This window comes from Saccostrea echinata, unplaced genomic scaffold (genome assembly GCF_033153115.1).
Source record: "Saccostrea echinata isolate AGI-Se365-2 ecotype Australia unplaced genomic scaffold, CSIRO_AGI_Sech_v1 ptg000025l, whole genome shotgun sequence".
Classification (NCBI taxonomy): Eukaryota; Metazoa; Mollusca; class Bivalvia; order Ostreida; family Ostreidae; genus Saccostrea; species Saccostrea echinata.
In genome coordinates, this window is record NW_026889774.1 from 24,501,094 (window position 1) to 24,527,039 (window position 25,946).

At 34.0% G+C, this 25,946-nt stretch overlaps 1 protein-coding gene across 1 annotated transcript in view; it reads right to left on the reverse strand.

Annotated features, from left to right (window-relative positions):
* LOC133192364 (uncharacterized) overlaps nucleotides 1–25,606 on the reverse strand; it is a 48,064-nt gene extending 22,458 nt beyond the window's left edge. The window contains exons 1-5 of the mRNA XM_061328379.1: nucleotides 25,555–25,606; nucleotides 22,570–22,644; nucleotides 5,852–6,480; nucleotides 4,438–4,637; nucleotides 292–471 (exon numbers count right to left, since the gene is read on the reverse strand). Coding sequence (XP_061184363.1) covers nucleotides 292–471; nucleotides 4,438–4,637; nucleotides 5,852–6,480; nucleotides 22,570–22,622 — 1,062 coding nt within the window. The 5' untranslated portion in view covers nucleotides 22,623–22,644; nucleotides 25,555–25,606. The remainder of the gene's footprint in view (nucleotides 1–291; nucleotides 472–4,437; nucleotides 4,638–5,851; nucleotides 6,481–22,569; nucleotides 22,645–25,554) is intronic.
* Between the last annotated feature and the right edge of the window lie 340 nt (nucleotides 25,607–25,946).

The following is a 25,946-nucleotide window of genomic DNA, read 5'->3' on the forward strand; positions in this document are numbered from 1 at the left end:
TAATTCTTAATTATCTCCCCCTAAAAGAGGGTATGGCCCTTTATTTAAACAAACTTGAATCCCTTCACCCAAGAATCCTTTGTGGCAAGTTTGGTTGAAATTGGCCCAGTGGTTCTGGAGAAGAAGTCCAAAATGTGAAAAGTTTAAAGCAGATGGATGATTGACAAAATGTGATCAGAAAAGCTCAACTTGAGCTTTCAGATCATGCGAGCTAATAAAATGGAAATTTAGATGGAAGTTTGCTTCTGTATATCATGCTATCATTTCATTGCCAGTTCAATGTACATGTACCTTGGAAGGAGGAATGGTATTGAGGTTGTTTGGTTCTCTTATTACAACACGCTTGGTTTGTAGGTTCTCATCCTTGAGGCGTTCCATTACTGATTTCATTAGTGGCATGTGGCATGATTCCACAAAATCCTTTGAAAAACTTACTATGCACAGAGAATTTTCCAACTTCTGTCGATATCTCTGAAAAAATACATATTTATCGAATAAAATTGAAGAAATTAATTATATTACAAATTATATTACAAATTTCTCCTCATTTTATTTTTTTAACATACCACTATTATACTGGAGTGTGGTGAAGTACATGAGGTTTTTTTTCGGGAAAGTTACTCAAATAATGAAAAAAAACAACATCTTGTCCCCGGCCCAACATTTTACCAAAACATTGTACTATAGCCAACATTCTTTGCTAAAAGCACAATGTTATAGAAAGTGAAAAATTTTATATATATTTATCACTAACAATAACTGTTTTCTTTTTTTAAGTCTGGAAAATCAATGTTTACTAGTGAGGCCATTTTTAAACAAATATTTTTGTCTGATATACTCCAATCCAAATTTTTAAAGTTGGCTAGGTAGGCAGAATTTTTTTTTGTTTGTTTGCAGATTCTAAAACAGGTAATCAGAGATTACAGAGCTCACCTCAAAAGAATGTTGTCTTTAATTAACTAAGTAAGGCAAAGTCCCACAATGAACTAATAATCTAGTAGTATGCATCCGTAGATGCAAAATTTATGCAATTTTGGTCTGATATGGCTTGCAGTTACTTGGGAATGGACTTACCTAAAAAACTTTTAAACAAGTCACTCATTGAAAAATTTTTAATCAAATCCAGCATCTGAAGCAAGTTTGAGAGTGTTCATCCCATGATGCATCCTCCATGCAAGTTTGGTTCAGATAAGCCATATAGTTTCTTGGTAATGGACCTGCTCCAAAACATTAACCTGGTCACTCATCACTCACCTGGAAAGTAAAGGTCAGATCCAGCATCCAAAGCAAGTCCACTAGTGTGCATCCTAAGATGTATCATCCATAAAAGTTTGGTCAACATAGGGCTTACAGTTACTTGGAAATGAGACCTGCTCCAAAAACTTTATCCTGGTCACTCTTCCGAAAAACGTAGGTCAGATCCAGCATCTGAAGCAAGCCTGGTAGTGTGCATCCCTAGATGTATCATCCATGCAAGTTTGGCCAATATAGGGCTTATAGTTACTTGGAAATGAGACCTGCTCTGAAAACTTTAGGCTGCTCCAAAAACTTTAACCTGTTCCAAAAACATTAACCTGGTCATTCTTTAGCTGAAATTGCAGAATCTGAAACCTTGACTTGTACAATGAAACACACTAGAAGCATCCTCCATGCATCTCTGATTAATTTAAGGCATAGAAGTACCAGGTATATGTCCTTGAAAAGAAGTCTGCTCCAAAAACTTAAACCTGGAATTCCAACACCAACGTCGAGAGTAGTACATAAGCTCCCCCAGCTTCGCTGAGGTGAGCTAAACAAGAGGCCCAAGGCCCTTGAATCGCTCTTCTGATAATTGTACAACATATCACTTCTATTTGAAGCCTTTAAGTATCCTGTATATTTAGATAAAGCCTTGAAATTCCAAGAGTAGCTCATCATGACCTACATTTTGGTTAAAACACTCTTGAGAACCTATGATGAATCAACCGACAATGTTTGATGATTCAAAGTCCTTTAATTCTCTTAAATATTAAGATATAGCCATGAAATTCCAAAAGTAGGTCACAGTGACCTACTTTCTGGTAAACATACTCCAAGACCTAAAAATGCCTCAACTCACAAAATTTGATGATTTTAAGTCTCATTTTATTTGAAATATTTGGATGTTGCCTTAAAATTCAAAAAGTAAGTCACTGTGACCTACTTTTAGTTGACACATTCTGAGGACTCAAGATGCATCAACTGACAAAGTTTGATAATTCTAAGCCAATTGGTAGCTTCAATATTTAAATATAGCCATGAAGTTTCAAAAGTAAGTCATGGTGACCCACTTTTACATTGACACACTCCAAGCACCCAAGATGCATTGACTAACAAAGTTTGATGATTCTAAGCCAATTAGTATCTGAAATATTAAAACATCATCATAAAATTCCAAAAGTAGATCATGGTGACCTACCTTTCAATTCAAAAAGTAAGTCACTGCGACCTACTTTTTAGTTGACACATTCTGAGGACTCAAATTATATTAACTGACAAAGTTTGATGATTCCAGGCGAATTAGTACCTAAAATATTTAAATGACAAAGTTTGATGATTCTTCACCAATAAGTATGTAAAACATTTAAATACAGACATAAAATTTGAAAAGTAGGTCACGGTGACCTACTTTTCAGTTGACATACTCTGAGGAACCAAGGTGCACCAACTTAATTACTAGCCCAAACCTAAAACTAACTAGCCCAACAATGTTTTATGCAAAATGAAAACATAACAAATTAAAGTTTCAAATGCTCTGGAGACAGAAATAAATTAAAGAACTGTGAACGATAGTATTGTTTTCCCCCCTACCTCCAAGTCAATTTTCAAAAGTTAACACATTTGAATGATTTTTCATATCTATATAGATATCTATATGAATTTTCATAAAACATTACTTCTTTTACTTCTTTGGGAAAACAAAGAGAGATAACTCTGTAATTTTGGTAAAACTTGTGTTTTTCACTATAGAAATCAAAGGAAAATGGAAAATATTTTTAAAACATCCCCCCCCACCCGTGAAACAAAAATTCCTTTATACAGGGGGGGGGGGGGGGGAATATATGTTAATGGACAAAAAACCAAAAATGCTTATTTTTTAACCAATTTAAAAGAGGTTTACAACTAAAACATAGAATTTTATTAATAATATATATCTAATCTTATATGAGTAAACATAAGAAAAGATTTAAGGAACATTTATTCATATCCAAGAATATTTTAAAATGTGGTGATGCTTTAAAACCCGATTTCAATGAAAAATATCGTCTACCCCCCATATTTAAAGAGCTAGAAATAGGGGTAATTAACTATTTAACACTGGTATTAAAATTATCAATCAATTACCATTGAACTGTTCTTTGCATTCAACAAAGATTTTAAGGCTAAATTGCCATTAGTATTGAATTAAATGGGTGTAAAATATAGGCAGGATTATGGAGAGTTAGCATGCGTAGTTCTTAGTTCTTAGTTAAAAGAAACCAGTCTACATAGAAAAGCAAAAGTAAACTGATCAGAATTTTTCTGTTCTGCTAGTCCGACGGACCATCATTACATTTAAATTAGCTAGCTCGAGTCTTAAAATGACTAGCCCCAGGTGTTGGACGACTGTTTAGTTCAACTCCTGCTTGACAAATGCAATTGTGCCCTAGCTGCGCCTGTCCAACTGAACTCCCTGAAACTCCATGGCTCAGATCATTACGATCATTACTTCCATCAGGCCTGTGACAAATTGAATTTCTCTATCTGTTGTATGATGTACCGTACTCACTCAGTCTTTGCAAAAAGAACTATTTATTGCATAATAAAGTATTTTGTACCAAAAAAAAATGTGTATTTTCCTGATGTAACAAACTTGCAATACTCCTATGATATTTTGTAAGGATTATCTCCCTGAAAATTACTTTTTTTTTTAAAAATATAAACATTTCACAGTGACCTTAAAATTAAGGTGTGACAAAACTCCAAGTTTGATTGTTCCTGGTCAAACAGTTTTACTGTTAAGAGCCAGACAAGGTTTTGCTATATCATCGTAATTGAAGGTCACTGTGACCTATTTTTAATGTGCAACACATCTGTAGAAGTTCGGGCTATACAGACCATGGATATCGGCCTTGATAGCTCAGTGGTTAGAGCACTTGACTAGTAATGCAGGGGTCCCGGGTTCGATTCCCGGTCTAGCCATATGTTTTCTTCATGCATTTCTCCTTTCCTACTACACATCTTCTACCCAAGCTGACAAATTTTGAAGTTTCTAGGCCTCATAGCAAAGTTATGGGCCAGACACAAAAAAGCTAACAGATGGAGGGGCAGATGGATATAAACACTATCTTAGATGGGCATATAAAAAGATAGCAACCCTGAGAGAAAGTCGATATGTGCCCAAAAACAAAAGAAAATATTATATTTCACATAACAAACCTCTATATCCAAGTCTGATGAAAATGTCGAGGTTTTGGGGGTTATTTTTTTTCCTTTGTCATTTTTTGGTTTGGTCTTCTTGCACCATCTCAAGCAAATTCGACACACACAGTAACAAAAACAAACATCAAAAGCAATTGACAAAATGACAGCGAGGGTGGGTACTACTATGGAATGAGCTGGTATAGCTTCCAAATATCCTGGAAAAAAGTAAGACATTCAATTTGTATTTGATTAAAAAGAAATAACTTAAATTTTTATCTTCAACAGGAACTCATGTACACACAGGCAAGAGCATCATGTGCCAATGTAAAAATGATATTGTTCAACGAATTATAGTCTGTTGTTTCTTTATCTTGCATTCTTTGTAAAACTTTTGAACTTTATTCTGGCCTGACTTAAAAGCATGTGTACCAAATGAACTTTTAATTTATTTATTATATAAATAAATGTCTCTGAAATGCGGTAATCAACATGGCATTGATGGCAATTTCTATTGTATACTTCCAAGTTAATCACTCTACAATTCAAATGTTAATTAAAATTATAAACATTGCTCTCCTTGTTGGCTAAAAATGTTAACATTTAGCATGTGTTTGGTTAAATGTTAGATGTTAGCATTTAGTTACTCAATTTAAATTCGCCCTTAGTTTAAATATCCCAATATTGTTTGGATATGGAGAGTTGTACACCTCTATTAGTGTAAAGCTTGTTAGAACATAGTAAAATGTTGTAAAATATAATATTTTTTAATTTGGTGTGGCAAAGCTGGGTACTGAACTCAACTGTACAGTTTATCGCACTCTCCTCATTGGGCTACTCATGACCATGTCTAAATGGTATTTTTAAAATCTTCATGACACTTTCTTTGCAGTATTCATGGTATTAGAACCTATATAATATTACAAATTATTTTTATGTATAATTAATGCCAATTAAAACATCTTTATAACATTATACAAAAAACTATAACAAAAAGAGAAGAAATCTGTGAAGAGAATGAATAACAAGCACTCCTGCCATGAATAAAATATCTATAAAACAAAACAATAAGAAAACTTTAATATCATAGTGGACTTTAAATGGGACAATTTTCTTGTGCCTCTTTATTTCTTAAACATGTTAAAAGTGTCCTCTACAAAAATTTCGAATTTTTAAATTTAGATTTGTATATGACAATTAATTGTTATATACCATGTATACAAATTGTTATAATATTGTTATATACATATAGAAAAATTCTAAATTTTTGTAGAAGACAAAAGCAATTGGCATTGTTCCATTGGAGGCCTCGGCTCTGTTATTTTGCATAATGGACATGATGGAGAGGTACTCAAATACTTTGTATTAATTAATTAACCAATAATTAAGCCCAAAGGCTCACTTATGAAAATAACTATTTTCAGTTACTTACCTTTAAAAATAGGGTTTTTTAAAGTTGACCACTTCGAAGTATTGGAAATAAATATAAAAGTATTATTAGTTATATTAACTATAGTCACAGTGACAGATGAAATAACATTGCTAGCAACTTCCAAATAATGAGAAAAGTTGAAGTGATCCGATTTTCCCTTTTGTAAAAGTTTTTCAATTCTATGCAGTCTCTCATCGATGTCCTTTTCAGAACCTGATACAAGTCTGTCCTTTTTTTCATCATCATAGTTCTCCTCATAGGTCCCCTTTTCCTCTAATTTTTCCACAATCTTTTCCTCCAGTTTAAGGAGACTGTTTAATTTGGCATCTAATTTCTCCTGAATCTGTTCACCATATTGTTCCATTGCCCTTTGTATATTATTATTTATCATGTCATTTAACATTTCAGGTGTTATAACTTTCTGCACCTCTCCCTGTTTATACTGCTGCACTTCACTTGTCTGTGGGATTTCCTTCTGGACTTTTTGCAGCTCTTTCTGAACCATGTATTTAACGTACTCACTCATATCTTCCAGATTAGTTTTACTTGGGCTACTGGGATTTTTGTGATCAGCTTCTGATTTGTCAGCTGGGCCAATACTCTTGTATATTACACCACCAAAGAATGCTCTGAAATGAAATGCAAATGTTTGCTAGAAAACTAACAAGGCAGTAACAGTCAGGGCTCGAAATAATTGATGGCCTGCTAGTCAGGGGCCAGTGAATGAATTTTTAATCTGGGCTAGTACATTGTAGAGGGCATGAGCCCTTTGGGTCAGTGTTTCTTTAATGCATAACAAAATTTATTCACAGTCGGGCTAGTTATCTTGACAGAGTTGTGTGTCCAAGTTCTGTTGTATCTTGTTTTGTTAAGTTGTACTACATGTACCAAGTATAAAAAATGTTAAATTTATTATTGGGCCAGTCTTTTTAAAATCTACTGGCCCAGTGGGGCCGTGAAAGTACTTAGTTGACTAGTAAAAATTTAAGGCCATAGCCCGAGTGACAAGTGAAAAAATATTATTATTTCTAGCCCTGTAACCAGGAAACAGTCTGAGAGATATACATGTACATGTATGTATGTTTAAAAAAGGATTGGGGGGATATGAATGTGATATCTCAATATGAAAAAAAAAAAATATATATATATATATATATATATATATATATATATATATATATATATATATATATATATATATATATATATATATAAGTAATTCACTAATTAATTGACTTATGCAATTGTAACAGGAAAGGAGAACATAGGTAATCAGAGATTACAGAGCTCACCTCAATGAATGTTGTCTTTAAGTAAGGCAAAGTCCCACACTAAACTAATAATCTAGTAGTGTGCATCCCTAGATGCAACATTTATACAATTTTGGTCTGATATGGCTTGCTGCTTGGGAATGGACTTATCTAAAAACTTAAAACTAGTCGCTCATCCAGAAAATGTAAGTCAAATCCACCATCTGAAGCAAGTTTGAGAGTGTTCGACCCTTGATGCATCATCCATGCAAGTTTGGTTCAGATAAGCCTTATAGTTATTTGGAAATGAGACCTGCTCCAAAAACTTTAACCTGGTCACTCATCCGGAAAAATGAAGGTCAGGTCCAGCATCCGAAGCAAATCCAGTAGTGTGCATCCTTAGATGTATCATCCATGCAAGTTTGGTCAATATAGGGCTTATAGTAAATTGGAAATGAGATCTGCTCCAAAAACTTTAACCTGGTCACTAATTTGGAAAATATAGGTCAGATCCAGCATCTGAAGCAAATCCAGTAGTGTGCTTCCTTAGATGTATCATACATGTAAGTTTGGTCAATATAGGGCCTATAGTTACTTGGAAATGAGATCTGCTCAAAAAACTTTATCCTGCACCAAAAACTTTAACCTTCTCCAAAAACATTAACCTGGTCATTCTTTAGCTGAAATTGCAGCATCTGATACCTTGATTGGTACAATGAAACACACTAAAAGCATCCTCCATGCATCTCTGATTGATATAGGGCATAGAAGTACTTGAAAAGAAAACTGCTCCAAAAACTTTAACCTGGGACGCCCACACCGAGGGTATTACATAAGCTCCCCCAACTTCGTTGAGGTGAGCTAAAAATGTATGGCTGGACTGGGAATCGAACCCGGGAACCCCTGCATCACTAGTCAGGTGCTTTACCGACTTAGCTACTCAGGCCAATATCCACAGCCCAAACCATTACAGCTATAAATTTTAAACGTAGGTAATCAGAGATTACAGAGCTCACCTCAACGAATGTTGTCTATAAGTAAGGCAAAGTTCCAAATTAATAATCTAGTAGTGTGCATCCCTATATTTAACATTTCTGCAATTTTGGTCTAATAGGGCTTGCAGTCAACTGGGAATGGACTTACCTAAAAACTTTAAACTAGTCATTCATCCAGAAAATGTAAGTCATATCCTGCATCTGAAGCATTAGTTTGAGAGTGTTCATCCTGTGATGCATCATCCATGCAAGTTTGGTTCTGATAGCCCTTATAGTTTACTATAACCTGGTCACTCATCTGGAAAATGTATGACAGATACAGCATCAAAAGCAAAGTCAAGTAGTGTACATCCTTAGATGTATCACCCAAAACTCGACAATGCAATGCGTAATGAATGGCACAGTGCATTTTAAATACACATTATAATTCAAAAAGGGGCATTACTTGCAGAAAAATATCACATCAAATATATATGGACATTCAAATCTTTGTATGTTACAAATTTAATTGGGCTGAAGTTTCTAGATAAATAATGGAATCAAAATTTCTTGATAATATACAATTCTATACATTATGTCTGAAATACCTATAAAGTTTCAGGAAATTCAGTGCAAGAGTTATGTTGACAAACTGTTATTTAAATTCCTCAGTGATTTCGTTTTGTTAATGAGTGTAAGCCCATGTCCAACACATGACAATTCACAAATTTAAATAATTGATGGAAACAAAATTATGATGTAGTCATATGAATGTTATATACTGTACTTATGAAATTATTTAAGGCAAAGCACCAATTTCAGGTGGAGGGGGTGAGAACTATCCAAGATTTTGTGTGTGTGTGTTAAATCATAAATATTTTGATCTCAAAATCAATAGGGGTTTTTTAAAGGTGCTTAGACACAGATTTGAAGTAAATATTTTCTCAAATTTTCTGTATAATATCATGACTTTAATAATGCAGAAGCATTTCACACAAAAATATCATTAAAAACTTATTTTATCTGGAAATTATTGGAACTACAAATTCCTGGACGCATTTGATTAACACATCCTTGCACTTTCACAAATTTTATCTTTATCCTTAATATTTAAGAAAAGAAGTGATTTTGTTGTGTATTAATGAAAAACATTACATCTATAATCCAGAAAATTCAGAGTAGAAATGTGCGAAAGCAAACCCCCTCACTAATATCGTCAGCCCGTGCTCATGCAGTGTTGTGTACAGAGTTTAACAAATTGAATACACCCGTGAAACATAAACCATTTTTGTAAACAGGGCACGAGCTCTGTTATTGTTAATGTTTATGATTCACCGGGTGTGTTCAATTGTTAAAGTCTGCACACACCACTGAGCATGGACTGACAATACTGTGAGTGAGTTTTGCTTTCGAACATTTCTACTCTGAATTTTCTGGATTATAGTTTTACTATTTTTCATTAATACAAAACAAAATTGCCACTTTTCTTAAGTATTTAGAATAAAATTAAAATTTGTGAAAGTGCAAGGATGTGTCAATCAAACGCGTCCAGAAATTTGAAGTTTCAATAACTTCGATATGAAATAAGACTTTTATTAAATTTTAGTATGAAATGCTATAACAACATATAAGTCATGAACATATACAGAAAATTTGAGAATATATTAACTTCAAATCTGTGTCCAAGCACCTTTAAGGTCATAAAATATTTCACATAAAACTTCATTACAAAAGCTGATTCCAGTGGATTTCCTTATTACCTATCTGGAAAGTTTCTTCAATAATAGGCAAAACTCTTAGGGCAAAAATAATGGAATCAGAATTTCCTGGTAATATGCACATCTACACACTGTGTACTAAATATCTGCAAAGTTTGACCAAATTCTGTAGAGCGGTTTAAGAGGAGTTACACTGATAAACTGTTCATCTCTATATTCAAGATATGGCCAAAAATCTAAGTTGAAAAGTGCCGAAATTCCCAGAAAAATAATGGAATCAGAATTTCCTGGTAATATGCACATCTTCACACTATGTACTAAATATCTGCAAAGTTTGACCAATTTCTGTGCAGCGGTTTAAGAGGAGTTGCGCTGACAAACTGTTCATCTCTATATTCAAGACATGGCCAAAAATCTAAGTTGAAAAGTGCCGAAATTCTCAGAAAAAATAAAGGAATCAAAATTTCCTGGTAATATGCACATCTACACATTGTGTCCTAAATATCTGCAAAGTTTGACGAAATTCTGTGCGGTGGTTTATGAGGAGTGGCGCTGACAAAAACAGGACTGACGGACTGACTGATGGACGGGTCAAAAACATTATCCCCCCACAACTTGTTGCGTGGCCTGGGGTATAATAAAGGTCAGATCCAGCATCTGAAGCAAGTGTGGTAGTTTGCATCCTTAGAAGTATCATCCATGCAAATTTGGTCAGCATAAGGCTTATACAGTGGATCTTCAGATATCCTGATGCCAGATATCAGGACGCTTCAGTTTACGGACAATTTTTCATGGGAATGAAATTTTTTAACGTTATTTTGTCTCATTTAGCCGGAATTCCGTGTCCAATATCCAGACGGTCTTTTTTCAAAACAAAATGAATTTTTATGTTATATTTTGGTTCATTTATCTGGACAATGATTTTTCAACTGGTCTGTCAAGTCTGCTCAAATTTCTTGATCCAGGTGTTAATTGTTAATACATAAAAACACTGGTCTGGCTGTTTGTTTTAAAAGATGACCACCTGCGACCTGTTATCAATGGCTTGCGGCAAGGTTAATTGAAGGTCGATAGGTACGCATGAGACTCTTGCTTCTCTAACATGGTTTTGATACGTATTAATTAAGGGAAATAATTTTATAAGTCTAGGATAATTTTTTCGTAGTCGGCAAATATATTTCTTTTACTGTTAGAATACAGTCGTAACATGGTTTTATATATTTATAGACATGACATCGGACTTTTTTCATGCACAGTATTTTGTGTGCAAAACTCATTCTATGATTTGATGACTTATAAAATCACTTTCAAAATTACACAATCGTTAATACGATCTCGCTTTTGATGATTACGATTAGCGTCCGTATACATGTGCAGATTATGTCACATTTAGCATTGATGGGCGTTCATATTAAATAAGACTCTGCTGACAGTACAGACATGGCTACTAGGAGAAGTTGATTTATTAGACACTGGGAAGTAGAAATAACTAGATATCATTGAGATGGTGGCCATCTCAAAGGGTCCCGCTTTCAGCAATGAACATGAAAATGTAAGGTAGCTGAAAAGGGTTTATTTTGAAGAGGAACACTTGTGTACTATTAAGGGATGTGTTGTTTGAGTCTAAAGGGCTTATATGTCATCCTTGTTACAATAAAAAATGGCACCAAAAATCACGAGTGCTCCATACCCTCTATCAAAAAGTGGCACAAAAATCACAAATGTTGCATATCCTCTCTGAAAACTGTTGCATATATATCAAAATATGGAAGGAAAATCAGAAATGTTCTGTACCCTAAGTCAATTGGTAAAGTCTGAGACTGACTGGACTTAAGAGAAAGAAACCATGCACTGAACAAAGATTTTAAACAGAGAGGCTATTTTTGACCTTGACCCTTGACCTAGAAACTTCGTTCAAGGTCACTGCACATCCATTGACCAGTGCCACTCTGAGAGTGAAGTATGAGCCACATTGGACCAAAAGGAGAGAAGATATGCTCCGGACAAGGATTTTTCATATAATTCTGCTATGACCTTGACCTTAGACCTAGAAACATGGTTCAAGGTCACTGCACACCCTTTACCCAAAGACACTCTGTGGGTGAAGTATGAGCCAGATTGGGCCAAGGAGAGAGAAAATATGCTCCGGACAAGAATTTAAACAGAGAGGCTATTTTTGACCTTGACCCTTGACCTAGAAACTTCGTTCAAGGTCACTGCACATCCATTGACCAGTGCCACTCTGTGAGTGAAGTATGAGTCAAATTGGACCAAGTGGAGAAAAGATATGCTCCGGACAAGGATTTTTCATATAATTCTTCTATGACCTTGACCTTAGACCTAGAAACATGGTTCAAGGTCACTGCACACCCTTTACCCAAAGACACTCTGTGGGTGAAGTATGAGCCAGATTGGGCCAAGGAGAGAGAAGATATGCTCCGGACAAGAGATCTCGGACGGACAGACGGACAAACTGATCACTATAGGGCGCCTGCAGAGCGGGGCCCTAATTAATGTGACCATATAAACACGTTTTCTTCTAATGACACATGTACTTTTTTACTTATTTAAACAAGTATTGAGTAGTACTGACTTATATTAATGTATTTAAACAATAAAACATATTGATATAAAGCAATATTCTTTACTATTGAAAATGGTATGAAAGGCCATATAACTAAAATCAAGGCAATTCAGGTATCCGGATGCTTCACATATCCAGACGAATTGACTGGGAACCAAAGTGTCCGGATAAATGAGGCTCCACTGTAGTTACTTGGAAATGAGACCTGCTCCAAAAACTTTAACCTGGTCACTCATCCAGAAAATGTATGTCAGACCCAGCATCCGAAGCAAGAGTAGTAGTGTGCATCCTCAGATGCATCATCCATGCAAATTTGGTTAGCACAGGGCTTATAGCTACTTGGAAATGAGACCTGTTCCAAAAACTTTAACCTGGTCATTCATCCAGAAAATGTAGGTCAGATCCAGCATCAGAAGCAAGCTTGGTAGTGTGCATCCAATGTATCATCCATGCAAGTTTGGTCAATATAGGGCTTATAGTTACTTGGAAATGCAACCTTCTCCAAAAACTTTAACCTGCTCCAAGAACTTTAACCTGCTCCAAGAACTTTAACCTGCTCCAAAAACATTAACCTGGTCATTCTTCAGCTGAAATTGCAGCATTTGAATTAATTGTGCGGAATCGTTCGTGTAACGTGATCATTCGTGTAAGTTGTCAAAAATAACGTTGCAGCCACTGTTCATAAGCTCTCCCAACTTCATTGAGGTGAGCTAAAAATTTGGTATTCATCATCTTTAAAAATACAGTGAAACTTCAGTATCTCAAACTTTGATATCTGGATTTGTAGATCTAATCTATGTAAGTTGAAAATCTTAATGACTTTTTATGCCCCCGTAATCGAAAATTCGGGGGAATATAGTTTTTGCCTTGTCTGTCCGTCTATCTGTCTGTTTGTCCGCAAAAAATTTAACCTTGCCAATAACTTTTGATTGGTTAGGATATGGCTTTCATATTTCACGTGTATTCCTTGTGACAAGACCTTTCTTTGGGTACCATCAAATTTGACCTTTTGACCTTGCAGTCTGACCCAGTTTTGCAAAATTTTACCCAAAATTAACCTTGGCCATAACTTTTGAACAGTTGGTGCTAGAGCTTCGCATATATAATCCTTGTGACAAGAACATCCAATGGATACAAACAACTTTGACCTTGACCTAGGAGTCTGACCTACTTTTAAAAAAACTTTCACTTTTGCCATATCTTTTGAACGGTTAGGGAAAGGGCTTTCTTACTTCACATATGTAATCCTTGTGAGTAGACCTTCCTTTAGATAACAACTTTGACCCTTTGACAATGACCTTGGAGTTTGACCTACTTTTTAAAAAACTTTAACCTTGGCCATAACATTTGAACAGTTAGGGCTAGGGCTTTCATACTTCACATATGTAAACCTTGTAACAAGACCTTTCTTTAGATACCACCAACTTTGATGACCCTTTGACCTTGACCTTGGAGTTTGACCTACTTTTGAACAAGTTTAACCTTGGCCATAACTTTTGAACAGGTGGTGCTAGGGCTTTCATTTTTCACAAGTTTATTTCTTGTGAGAAGACCTTATTCTTGGTACCAAGTTAACATATTTGATTTGCATTTGAGAAAATTTAACCTTCGCTTTAAGTTGCAAGGGCATCAGTGTTTCACAAACACACCTTGTTTCTGTATGTATTTTAACCTTGATATTTCAGTCCCATCTAGGTCAAGAAGACAACTTTTGACTGTATTTTCTAAATAATAATATTTACAGGGTTTGACACTAAGGCACGTCCGACCGACCCAGTCTAGTAGATAATTGGTCCGGATGTGTAAAATGTACATGAACTAGACCGATTGGTTGTGTTGATAAAATAACTGTTAAACCCCATTTCAGACTATCAAATAAGTACAGTTAAACTTTGTTATCTCGAAGTTGATGGGACCGTTGATGAACTTCGAGATATCCGGGGGTTTGACATATCGAGGGTTATAATTCAAATGAATTTCAAATAAACTTAGTGCAGTGAACGTGCACTTAATAGAAAAAACATGTCAAATTCCTTCTTGTTTGAAATTCTGTATACGATTTCTTATGTATACATGCACATGTATTTAGCAATAAAAAGATTTTTACATCCTCTTTATAATTCACAAAATAAAAACTTTGTATAATTTGCACAGAAATACAATCCTTAGAACTACCAATGCAGCAAGTCATCTGCTAGCATCATTTCCCATGTATACATAACCGGATATCGTCTATGCATTGTAAATTTAAAACCGGTTGCTGTCAGAATAACGAAAACGAAATATACATTTTCTTTTATTGGAAAAACATGTTCATACATGTATAATCAGTTTAAAGAAAATTATTTTACCATAATAAAATCAAATGCAAAAGAAGACTCACACACTTTTGTCTAACAAAAGAACAACACTGAATTACAGGGCACTATAGCACAGGTTTTCATTGCGACACACGCTCACATGATGGTGTGTATGGATGATTGTAAATTCTGCACACTCATATAGGAAAAATAAATTCTAATTGCATTAAATTAAAGAATTTTGTTTTACTTCGATGTTTATAATTTTCACTTTCGTATGCATAAACTATGTATGTGTGCATATTTTACAGCATTAAATAGCGTTTATCAAGATAAACGTACCCAAGCCACAAAACAATTTACATGTCATCCATGCGTATGCATTAGACTAATACATTCAACCTTTGGCTTGCATAATTAAAATCAAGGTAAGCCATACATACACTTTGTATAATTATCACACTATTATCTGTTGATCACAGGAACACAGGTAACCCGAGCGTGACAGACAGGTGGGTGTTATCAATAGAGCATTCAGTTTACCTAATGGATTTGATCATCAGAGTGGAAAATTATCCTGACTTCGAGATAACCCATGTGATTTTAATGAATGGGTACACAATTTTACTTTGAGATAACCGGCGTATTCGACATTACCGTGTTCGACATAGAGAGGTTTATTTTAATCATTTATACAGCAAATTTTGTCGGGACCACGGCCTTACTTTGACACTTACTTATCCGAGGTATTCGAGATATCCGTGTTCAAGATTTCGAAGTTTAACTGTGTTCTAAAATCTTTTTAAGAATTTTTCTTATTTTGTCCGATTGTAAACATGTAAAGAAAAAAATTCCTGTATGACACAATCGATATTTTAACCCACGACAAGTCGCAGTAGAAACTAGCATCATTCAATATCAATATGCCATAAAGAGTTACTGAAAGATAAATTCTGCAATTAATTAATTGATATTTAGGTTAAAAAAATTTATTTAAGTAAAAAAATTTATTTAAGTTCGTTGAATGATCTTTAAAGCTTACAATATTCGCATGTCTTGATGAACCCGATTCAATAGGCTAGTCAGTCAAAATCTTGACATGCGCAAGAAACAATTTCAAAATTACCTCATTAAATTAACTATTATAAGAAATAAATTTGCAGGTTTGGTCAGGGCTAGTGATTTTAAGGTCACGGCTAGTAAAAGTTTTGGGAAGTAGCCCGATTGGTCTAGTACTCCTGAAAGTTAATGTCAAACCCTGATTTATTTTTTTTTTTTTTTAAATTCATCTTAGGCCAAACAAAAAAATATGTGTGGTTCTGGTTACACTTCCAAAAAAATTAGGGTAGGTAGGTAGGGAATTTTTTTTTTTTTTTTTTTTTTTAAATCAAAATGATTTTCTTAATTTTTCTAAATTATACCTAATCACTGCTTTGCAAATGGCATTTAGATGTGGTGTGATAATAAACTAGTCAATATTGGTAGGGGACACCTACATGCTAGCTTGCTCTGGATTTAACACTATTAAACACTAGCATTATGTTTTGCAAGGAGGCCGTCATTGCTGAAGCTAAAACTTAAACCGGAGCCATTGATAAAAACAGGGGAAAAATCCAGAAAAAATATGAAAATTGCCAAAAAAAAGTTTAGGGTCGGGGGTATAAAATAGGGAAGGTCGGGTAACCGGAACCACACATATTTTTTTATTTGGCCTTAGTACATATAGTACATGTACTATGTTAATAATGAACTGTTGAAATAAAATTCTAGGCACACTGGTCTAGAAAAAAATTATAGAATTATAAAGAAAAAAAATTATAGTAGCCAAATGAACCACAGATGCACCCAAGGAGTTTCCATGCAAATACCCCGGTAGAAAGTTATGCTAGAATAAGCAATTTCACAATGATTCTCTAAAAGAGTGCAACACGCAACTTAGCTAGATGTAAAGTAATTATAATAAGAAAATTTAGAAAATTCAGCCTAGCTAATCTTCCTGTAGCCTAAAAAGTTCAGAGTTGTCCCTAAGACCCGGGGGCCGGGGAATTTCCCCATCTATAAAGTAGGGATGTCAAAATATTTATTTTCTTTAGTCGAATATTTAACCCCAAATCCCCTTTTCTAAAATTTATTAAAAAGATACATCAAACGTTACACACAGATGTTCAAATGGACCTAAAATGTGGATAGCATGTTTATATTTACTAAATATGGACCGCTAATTTCTCCAAAATGTATGATTTCCCTGTCAATAATGTTCATAAATCAGTCTGTAAAGTCGGTTTTAAAATGACAATACAATAAATTCTTTTTAAAGCTTATTAGAATGATGGGGGGGGGGGGGGGGGGCACACGATATCTGTGATAATGTTAAATATTTCAATATACTTCTAGTTATAACTATAGTGCCTTTAAAATAGGCAACATTTCAAAATAAAAATTGTCGGAAATGAGATTTAAAAATGTCTGAAATGCTATGCAAAATTCCGGAATTAAAATGCAGCGTTAAAATACGTAAAAGAATATTAATTTTTTAGTAATTATCGTAGTGTCTAAACATGTCACGGCTATAATGGTTACATGGTATGAGATCAAGTCCAATTAATAATTTCACAAAGAAAGTGCACTTTAGCAAGATAATTTCATTACAAAAACAAAACATTAATTGACAAATAATTCTCGCGAAAATGAAGCATTTCTAATCACTGTACTTACTACCTGTAAAGTCAGCAGTTTTTAATGAGGAAAATTATCTTATCGACTGTGTCTGAGGGAAGACGGTTTCCCAATTTTAGGATGAGAATTCCATTTCTTTATCACTCTTTTATTGAATTTATTTATTCGAATGTCGTTTCGTTATTCGATCATCAGTCCATTCGACTGATAGTCGAATAGTCGACTATTCTTTGACATCCCTACTATAAAGAATTATCCCCCGGTTATTTTGATATTCCCCCTCAACTCTGTTAGGGGAAGAACCCCAGAACCCCTTCTACTTTTTTAATGTCCCCTCCTATTTCAATTCTTAGGGACAACCCTGAAGTTTAACAGGTGATTTGAGATCTCTCAAAGTTCAAGGGACCTTTAAAAAAAGTTCTTGAGATAGAGGGGTTCGAGAAATTGAGAAAGAAATTTGTAATTTCAGGTCCGATCATTATGTTTACCTAAAATATTCATGTTGAAAACTCATTTGTATTTTACTGGTGACTTGAGATCTGTCAAAGTTCAAGGGACCTTTAAAAAAAGTTTTTGAGATAGAGGGGTTCGAGATATTGAGAGAGAAAGAAATTCGTAATTTCAGGTCCAATCATTATGTTTACCTAAAAATATTCATGTTGAAAACATTTGTATTTTACTGGTTTCAAACAACAAAGAAAGTGTCTTGATTATATAAGAAAAAATCTTTTAGTTTCAATAGTTATTTACTACACTCAGATAGTATTTGGTGTAAATAGCATAAATAGCACTCCCAATCTTCCCTTAGTTCACTGAGTTCTACAACTGAGTGCTTGGTATCTACTGAGTATTGAGTTTGGAATTTTGTGCAATGGTTGCCTTACTGTGATTGTGTATAGATTAATTTTAAAAGAGAAATTTTTGACATGCCTCTAAATAAAATTCTCAGAATCTTCATCTCGCTGCATGCCAAGGCAAAATCAGTCGTGAACAGCTTTCTTTTTTTTTAATTTACCAATTAACCAATTATTTCATAATCAACTCTAGGACGACACACAGGTTTAGTGTCATCTATGTGAACACCCACTTAACGTATCCATCTAGCCCCACACATTTACCTTTACCCATGTAAGTCCTAGCTGAATCAACTACACGCTTGATTGGCGTACATGTACGATCAACACTAGAGATCAAGTAAAAAATTTAATCTGTAAAAAGGGACCCAGGTCTTGGTTCGAGAGATAGAGAAGTTCTTGAGGTCAGAAGTTCAAGAGATCAGGTGTAAATCTGCTTATATATAGGGGGTAAAAACGGGACTGGGGTTTTACTTCAAGAGATCAAGAACTTTGAGAGATCAGAGTTCGAGCCATCGAGTCAGCTGCAAAGCAATTCATGCAGGGTTCAACATTAACTTTTCTGGGCATAAGTCCAGCTGGACTAGTGCTTCTTTACTGTTACAAGTCCACAGGTGTTTTATTAGTCCATCAAAAAATGATCCATACAGTTAAGTGCTAAAATGACTTGCCTAATTGCCTAACTAGCTGCCAACAAGCTATGAAGCTAAAAATACTTTGTGGTTTTTCCAGTAAAAGTTCTGGAGAATCTGGAATCGTTAACTTATTCAGACTATTAACAGGATTTTTTTTGTTCTATTCAGACTAATTAGGCAAAGATTTTATTAGTCCAAATGAAAATGTATTAATCTCAGACTAAGGTTATATGTCGAACCCTGCAACTTGTGTGCTATATATTTTAATAATATTACCATATTGATGGTAATTTCCACCAATGCCTGAAAGTATTACCATGTGTGAACATGATGAAAGCACTGAGAGATTTTCAAATTAACAAGCAAAAAGGTTAAGGCATGTTATTAATGATTAAGTCATTTAGTCTTTTAGAAAAGGCATGTTACAGATTAATGCTTCATATATGTTAAATGTTTTTAATACCAGAGAGCTATATTCTTTAAGTTAGAATGTCCAACAAGAAGCTGGTAGGTCCTTCAAATTTCAAGAATCTGCAGAATGTTATGTCCTTCAGATCATAAAATAGAATTTTATAACATTTTCCTTGACATCACAGACAAGGTACGGTTTCAATACAAATCTTGCCCTGTCTTTTGTTAAAAATAAAAGTGATGTAAAAATTAAAACTCATGCTTTTTGAATCATTTAATTTCCATGCAGAAAGATTACACCAATCATTTTTCTCACATGAGCTTCTAAATGCTAACTGTGACGTCATAAACTTGTGCATATTCCCGTATTTTCTTAAAAAGTTGCAGAAGACACCAATTTTCAATGGAATTTTCTTTCAGATAATATTGTCCATAGGCATTGCCCACAAAGATTTTGAAATATGTTATTTTTCAAAGAATTTTACACAACATATCCAAAAATTAAAGTGGGCGACGGCTGTGGACACTATTTTCTTAGGGAAAATAACCTTGAAATTGGTCATTTTGAGGCTTTATCTGTTTAAAATAGAGAAAAGTATCAAAATAATCATGTAATATTTCTAGAATGGTACTCATTCATGCCATATTCTTTCTTGATTCATCACTGTCATATACTCAACTAATATTTAAGCCAGTTTCATGCCTTTTTGATAACATTAAATTTTTAGGGCACAATAAACAGGGTTAGACAAATAGAATTTTTCAGTACTTGCCCTCGGACAGGTTACCATCGTAAAATTACTTGTCCTACCAAAAAATATGCTTGTCCCACCTTTTTCTTAATTAACACAAAATTAAAGCATTATCGTTAAAAATTAAATTATTTCTCAAATGATACACTAAATGGGGACCAAACTAGACACAAAATCACTTAATTTTTCCATGGAAAAATTTAGGGGTAAGTCTTGTTCCAGGGAGATTTCTTAGCTTGTGCAGTGTGCATATTTTAAACTTTTCTCTGTATTACTTTATCATCCCAAAAATACTCAAAGAGAAAAAAAAATGAAGACGTCAAATCATTTGATGAATGAATTTCAAGCATTAGAATTAAAGTTTATATTCTTAACTTACAATTTCTCAACTGAAAAAATTATTTCATATCCTGCATAATATGCATACATGATCACAGTTCATTATTTTAGTAGTAAAATTTTACATTTAAGATTCAGATTTCTTTCCGTATATTCGGGGTATTAGTAAAGTCAAAGTTTCAGTCTATTTTCTTCAAAATTCTTTAATGAGGTATTCCCTTTTTTTATTATTCAAAAATAATGTGTATTTATTTAATTGAAAACAAAAATATATAAAGTATTTGATTATGAAAACCACCACTGCATGCCGATTGTGACTTTCAGTGATCGCCAGTTAACAACTCCAATTTTAATATCAGTATAAAACGTTTGTATTCACGAATTTTTACATTATTTTTTACAATACCTAAAAAGGTCTAAAATCCTCTTCAACTTTTTGACATGGATTCGATAGCTGCTATGTTTTACGTCTTGTGCATATTTTAACTACACATGAATGGGTAAATTCTAGAGGAGTTCCGAACGAGTATTCCAAGCAGTGAAAAACAGGTGCTCTACTGTGATTCATTACATTTCAACAGCGATAAAACAAACAACATTTGATTTTTTGTTAACTGGAGAAGCACTTGTCCGCGGGCAGGTACCACTTATCAAATAACTTGCCCGCCAAACAAAATTGGTTGTCCCGGGCGTCGGGCACTGCTATTTGTCTAGCCCTGAATAAAGCTAAAAACGTAGATTCTTCTTTATGAGCTACACGTACACTGTACGTCACATTCACAATTTATAGTTTTAAACTCGGTTCAAATTTCTAAAATTATATTAGAAATAAACTTGCAATGACATGTGACTTAATAGTGTGTTTTCCCTTTTTTTCACCTCATTAAACAATTTTTTTTATGGCCTAAATTCATAAGGCCAAACAATAAAATATATGTGGTTCCGGTTACACTTCCAAAAAAATTAGGGTAGGTAGGTAGGGATTTTTTTTTTTTTTTTTTTTTTTTTTTAACAAAATGATTTTCTCAATTTTTTCTAAATAATACCTATCACTGCTTTGCAAATGGCATTTAGATGTGATGTGATAATATACTAGTCAATATTAGTAGGGAACACCTACATGCTAGCTTGTTTTGGACTTAATGCTATTAAACACTTGCACTATGTTTTGCAAGGAGGCTGTCATTGCCTAAACTAAAACTTAAACCGGAGCCATTGATGGAAATTGGGGAAAATTCCGGAAAAAATATGAAAATTGCCAAAAAAAGTTTAGGGTCGGGGTATAAAATAGGGAAGGTCGGGTAACCGGAACCACACATATTTTTTTATTTGGCCTAACCTGAAATGCTTATAAGTAATGGTATATTATTAAAAAAAAAAAAACAAACAAATCGAAATCCCTAACCACCAGTGACTACTGTAATGCACTAATCCTGTTTTTTTGTTCTCCAAGTGTTCCATAGAAATACAAGAAAATATGTTAAATATTTCCTTTACTAAATACTTGTCATTGAACAAATTGGCTTAAGGGCAGATAAAAACTCTTAAAGTTTTGTTATACATGTATAATAGGGCTGTCACGAGTACCTGAAATAACCAAGAACCGCGGTCCATGTTGTTCGGTTCGGTTCCGGTTCCATTTTTCCGGATTTCGGTTCGGGTCTGGTTTATATATTAGAGTCTGTTCAATACAAAAAATGGCGTCGAAATCAAAGGAATGATGACGATAACAGTGATAAATTAACATCACAACTGAAATCTACTTCATTCCATGACAAAACACTTGTCAAGGAAGTATTAGATAATTATCAAAATGAGCAGGAATGGTCAGGTTGTGGCTAATAGTAGGCCAAGTCACCGATGTCTAGAGGTTCGCATGGTTCAGACTTGTTTCCAATGTAAATTTAATGTAACAAATAAAGATTTTTCAAGTTAAATTCATGAAATTAAGGGTTAAAATAGATGTAAATACCCGACCCGAAAAACCCGAATCCGAACCAAAAATTTACGGAACCGACCCGACCCGAAAAATTTTGGAACCGTGACAGCCCTAATGTATAAGTAAATAATTTTGCACTTAAAGTCTTGTGAAAATACCTTAAAATCTATATATGCAAGAGTGGATCAAGTGACTGTTTCATGAAGCACACGGGACAGTTAGATTATTCTAAGTATTTGCATGGCCCCCAGCTAAGAAACCAGCTTGATTGCCAAAATGGACTTACACTGAGATCATGAAGATACTTCCAGCTGTTACTAGTGTCGATGGCATTGGCATATTCAGTCAAATTCATGATGTTCTGAAACAAATCAGATAGGCAGTTATTATTTAATAATTAAAATTTATTGACTGGGTTCAAGGGCAGCATGCATTTTGTCAAACCCAAAAACCAAACTGCTTGCCTGAGACTGTTAGGCAAACAGTTCGGGTCAAAGGGTCAACAAAACGCATTTGCCCGAGAACACAGTCAATAAATGTTTTACTTTTTATTTTGACATTTTGTGCTGGCATCCATGTTTGCAGTAACTGATGTTAATTGGTAAATGTTGAACACCAACCAATGCAAAAAAGATATGTAGCTGATCCCACCTACAATGTGATGTAAAAAACGTTGTAGCGGTCCAATATCTCACTCAGTGGTCCAACATCTTTTTTTTATTGCTAAGTAAAACACAGGATTGAGGAAATGGAAGATTTTTTTTAGTTTAGATTTATATATATCGGAGAAATTTTTAAAGACATAACAATGATGTCCAAACTTCAGAAAAAGTGAAATACAAAATGAAATTGAAACTGATAAAAGAAGAAGTTTGAAGTATGTTGATTGATTGTAGAATGTAGCCACAGTTCATCAGCATGATCAGAGAACTCTAGAGAACCCTCATCTAATGATTTTTACATTTTTGTATTCAAATATATTTATGTTTTTTATGGCATGTCAAACGTTGCAATATTCGATCTTTTCCATTTGCATTGTATAATTTTCCATTTGTATTGTATAATTTTTATTTGTATTGTATAATTTTCTATTTGTATTGTATAATTTTTCATTTGTATTGTATAATTTTTATTTGTATTGTATAATTTTCTATTTGTATTGTATAATTTTTCATTTGTATTGTATAATTTTTATTTGTATTCTATAATTTTCTATTTGTATTGTATAATTTTCATTTGTATTGTATAATTTTTATTTGTATTGTATAATTTTCCATTTGCATTGTATAATTTCTTATTTGTATTGTAAAATTTCTTATTTGTATGCGATAATTTTTCATTTGTATTGTATCCGCGGACTGTTTATTTGTTTCGTTACGAAGGATTTCATTGGTCAAGTTTCAGCCTGTATCGGGTTGAAGATGTTCCGGATGCTCAAAGCAAACTGGGCTCATATTATTTGCTTGATTGATTGATTGGTTATTGTTTAACGCCGAGTCGGCAATATTTCAGCCATATTTCGGCGGCATATGTATTTGCGTGCATGTTAGATGGTCATTTGATTCTAAAAAGGGAGCGCTGGTAGATGGCAAATAAATAATCTGTCCTTAGAAATGCTGACTGAGAAAATAAATAAATTGACCTTGAGTGGTGGTAACTACCCCCACCCCCAAAAAACTGAGTTTTCGGGTTTGGGCGGATTTTCTTCTTCTTGTTTTTCTCCTTGTCTCTGGTCATATTGGAAATAAATATTCTCTCCTGCGAGAGAATGAAAATAAATAATCGGATTCGACACCCCCCGAGAATCAAATGGTCGTCCCTTAGCATGCACCGGAAATAGAGGAGCCGAGTTTGTGTTTGTAGAGAGTGCGCGATCGGAATTGAGGGAAGGGTACCAGACTAAGTTTGTGATGGGCACCTGAGACCTTTATACAGGCTAAATTTATGACCAATGACATCCTTCGTAACGAAATAAATAAACAATCCTCGGATACAATACAAATGAAAAATTATCGCATATAAATAAGAAATTATACAATACAAATAAGAAATTATACAATGCAAATGGAAAATATAGAATACAAATGAAAAATTATACAATACAAATGATTTTTTTTACAACACAAATGGAAAATATAGAATACAAATAAACATTATACAATCCAAATGGAAAATTATACAATACAAATAAAAATTATACAATACAAATGGAAAGTTATACAATACAAATGGAAAAGATCGAATATTGCAACGTTTGACATGCCATAGTTTTTCTAATATTCAATTTATAATATAAAACAAAACAATTTAAGATAAAATTTTTAAAAATGTATTTTCAGGGGTTGAAATATAAGGTAGCCAGATGTCTGGGGCTAATTGTTTTTAGACTCAGGCTAGCTAATTTAAATGTAAAGATAGTTTGTTGGACTAGCAGACCAGAAAAAAAAATTATCATCATTTTATTTTTGTTTTCTGACTGGTTTCTGTTGACTGAAACCTTTGTTTTTGTCACTAAAGCATTTGAAACTTGTGTTATGCTTTCATTTGCATAAAAAATTGTTGAGATTGCAGTTTGGTCTTGTAATTTTTTACTGATCAGTAGCCCCTGGGCTAGTGTGTTTTCCAGGAAATTTTCAACCCCTGATTTTGCATGCCTTGTGCTTAACATTGTCGAAATCTCTCAAGAGTTTATCATACTTTTTGTGACTACTTTGCACCAGATTGAATGACTAAGAGTCCTTCATGATTTAAAAGATAAAATCCAAATAAAAAATAACATTAAGAAAAAACTACTTTTGTAATATACAAATGGAGCCCTTTTCATGTTTTGATCTTTTATAAGATCATCCTCACAAGCCAGGGGTCCTGAGTCAAAACGTTGCCATTGGACCATGTGGACCCCTGGCATGTAGCGACGTCTTTCGGAAAAATTACAAATCTTGATTGTTTTTTTTATCTCTCAACCAATCACATTAAGCAATTTTATGATTAACAACTTGTAACACGTGCATTTGCGGTGTCAACAACTATTTATGAAAGCTTTAGTTTGATTGGTGCCTCTCAATGAGTGAAGCAAGCCCACGACTATTGAATGAAATATGCCAGGGGTCCAACGACAACGTGTTGACTCAGGACCTCTGGCTTGCGAGGATGTTGTAAGATGTTCTCTTGTTTCATTTATGGTAGGTCTAATAATTGATCTGTGACTAAATTTTTCGGCTACCAAGATTCTTCTTGGCCCTTTGACATTTCTACATATTTTAGTACATACCCTGTGTACAGAAAAAATTCAAAATCCCTCCATTAGATTTGGTGGTAAATTTTAAAAATTTTGATAGATAACACTAATCACCGCACTTACTGTAGTCTTGTTCATCAAGACGCTTCGACTCTATCGCGCTCGTTTTGACCTCGTTTTTGTGTGTGAAAGACAAGCGTCTTGATGATCGAGACTAGAATTACTGGTGCTACTGGAGATCGGAATACCCCTGAAAATACCAAAATTCTCAACCTAGTTTCGGACCATACATGTGATTCTTCCGGCGGGAGACAAAATCTCCCGATATTTCACCCCCCTTCCGCCCCTCCCGATTAATTTTTAAATCTTCCGTGTTTTAAAATTCTTCAAATTAAATATTATTTGCAATATTTTTTTGATCGTGT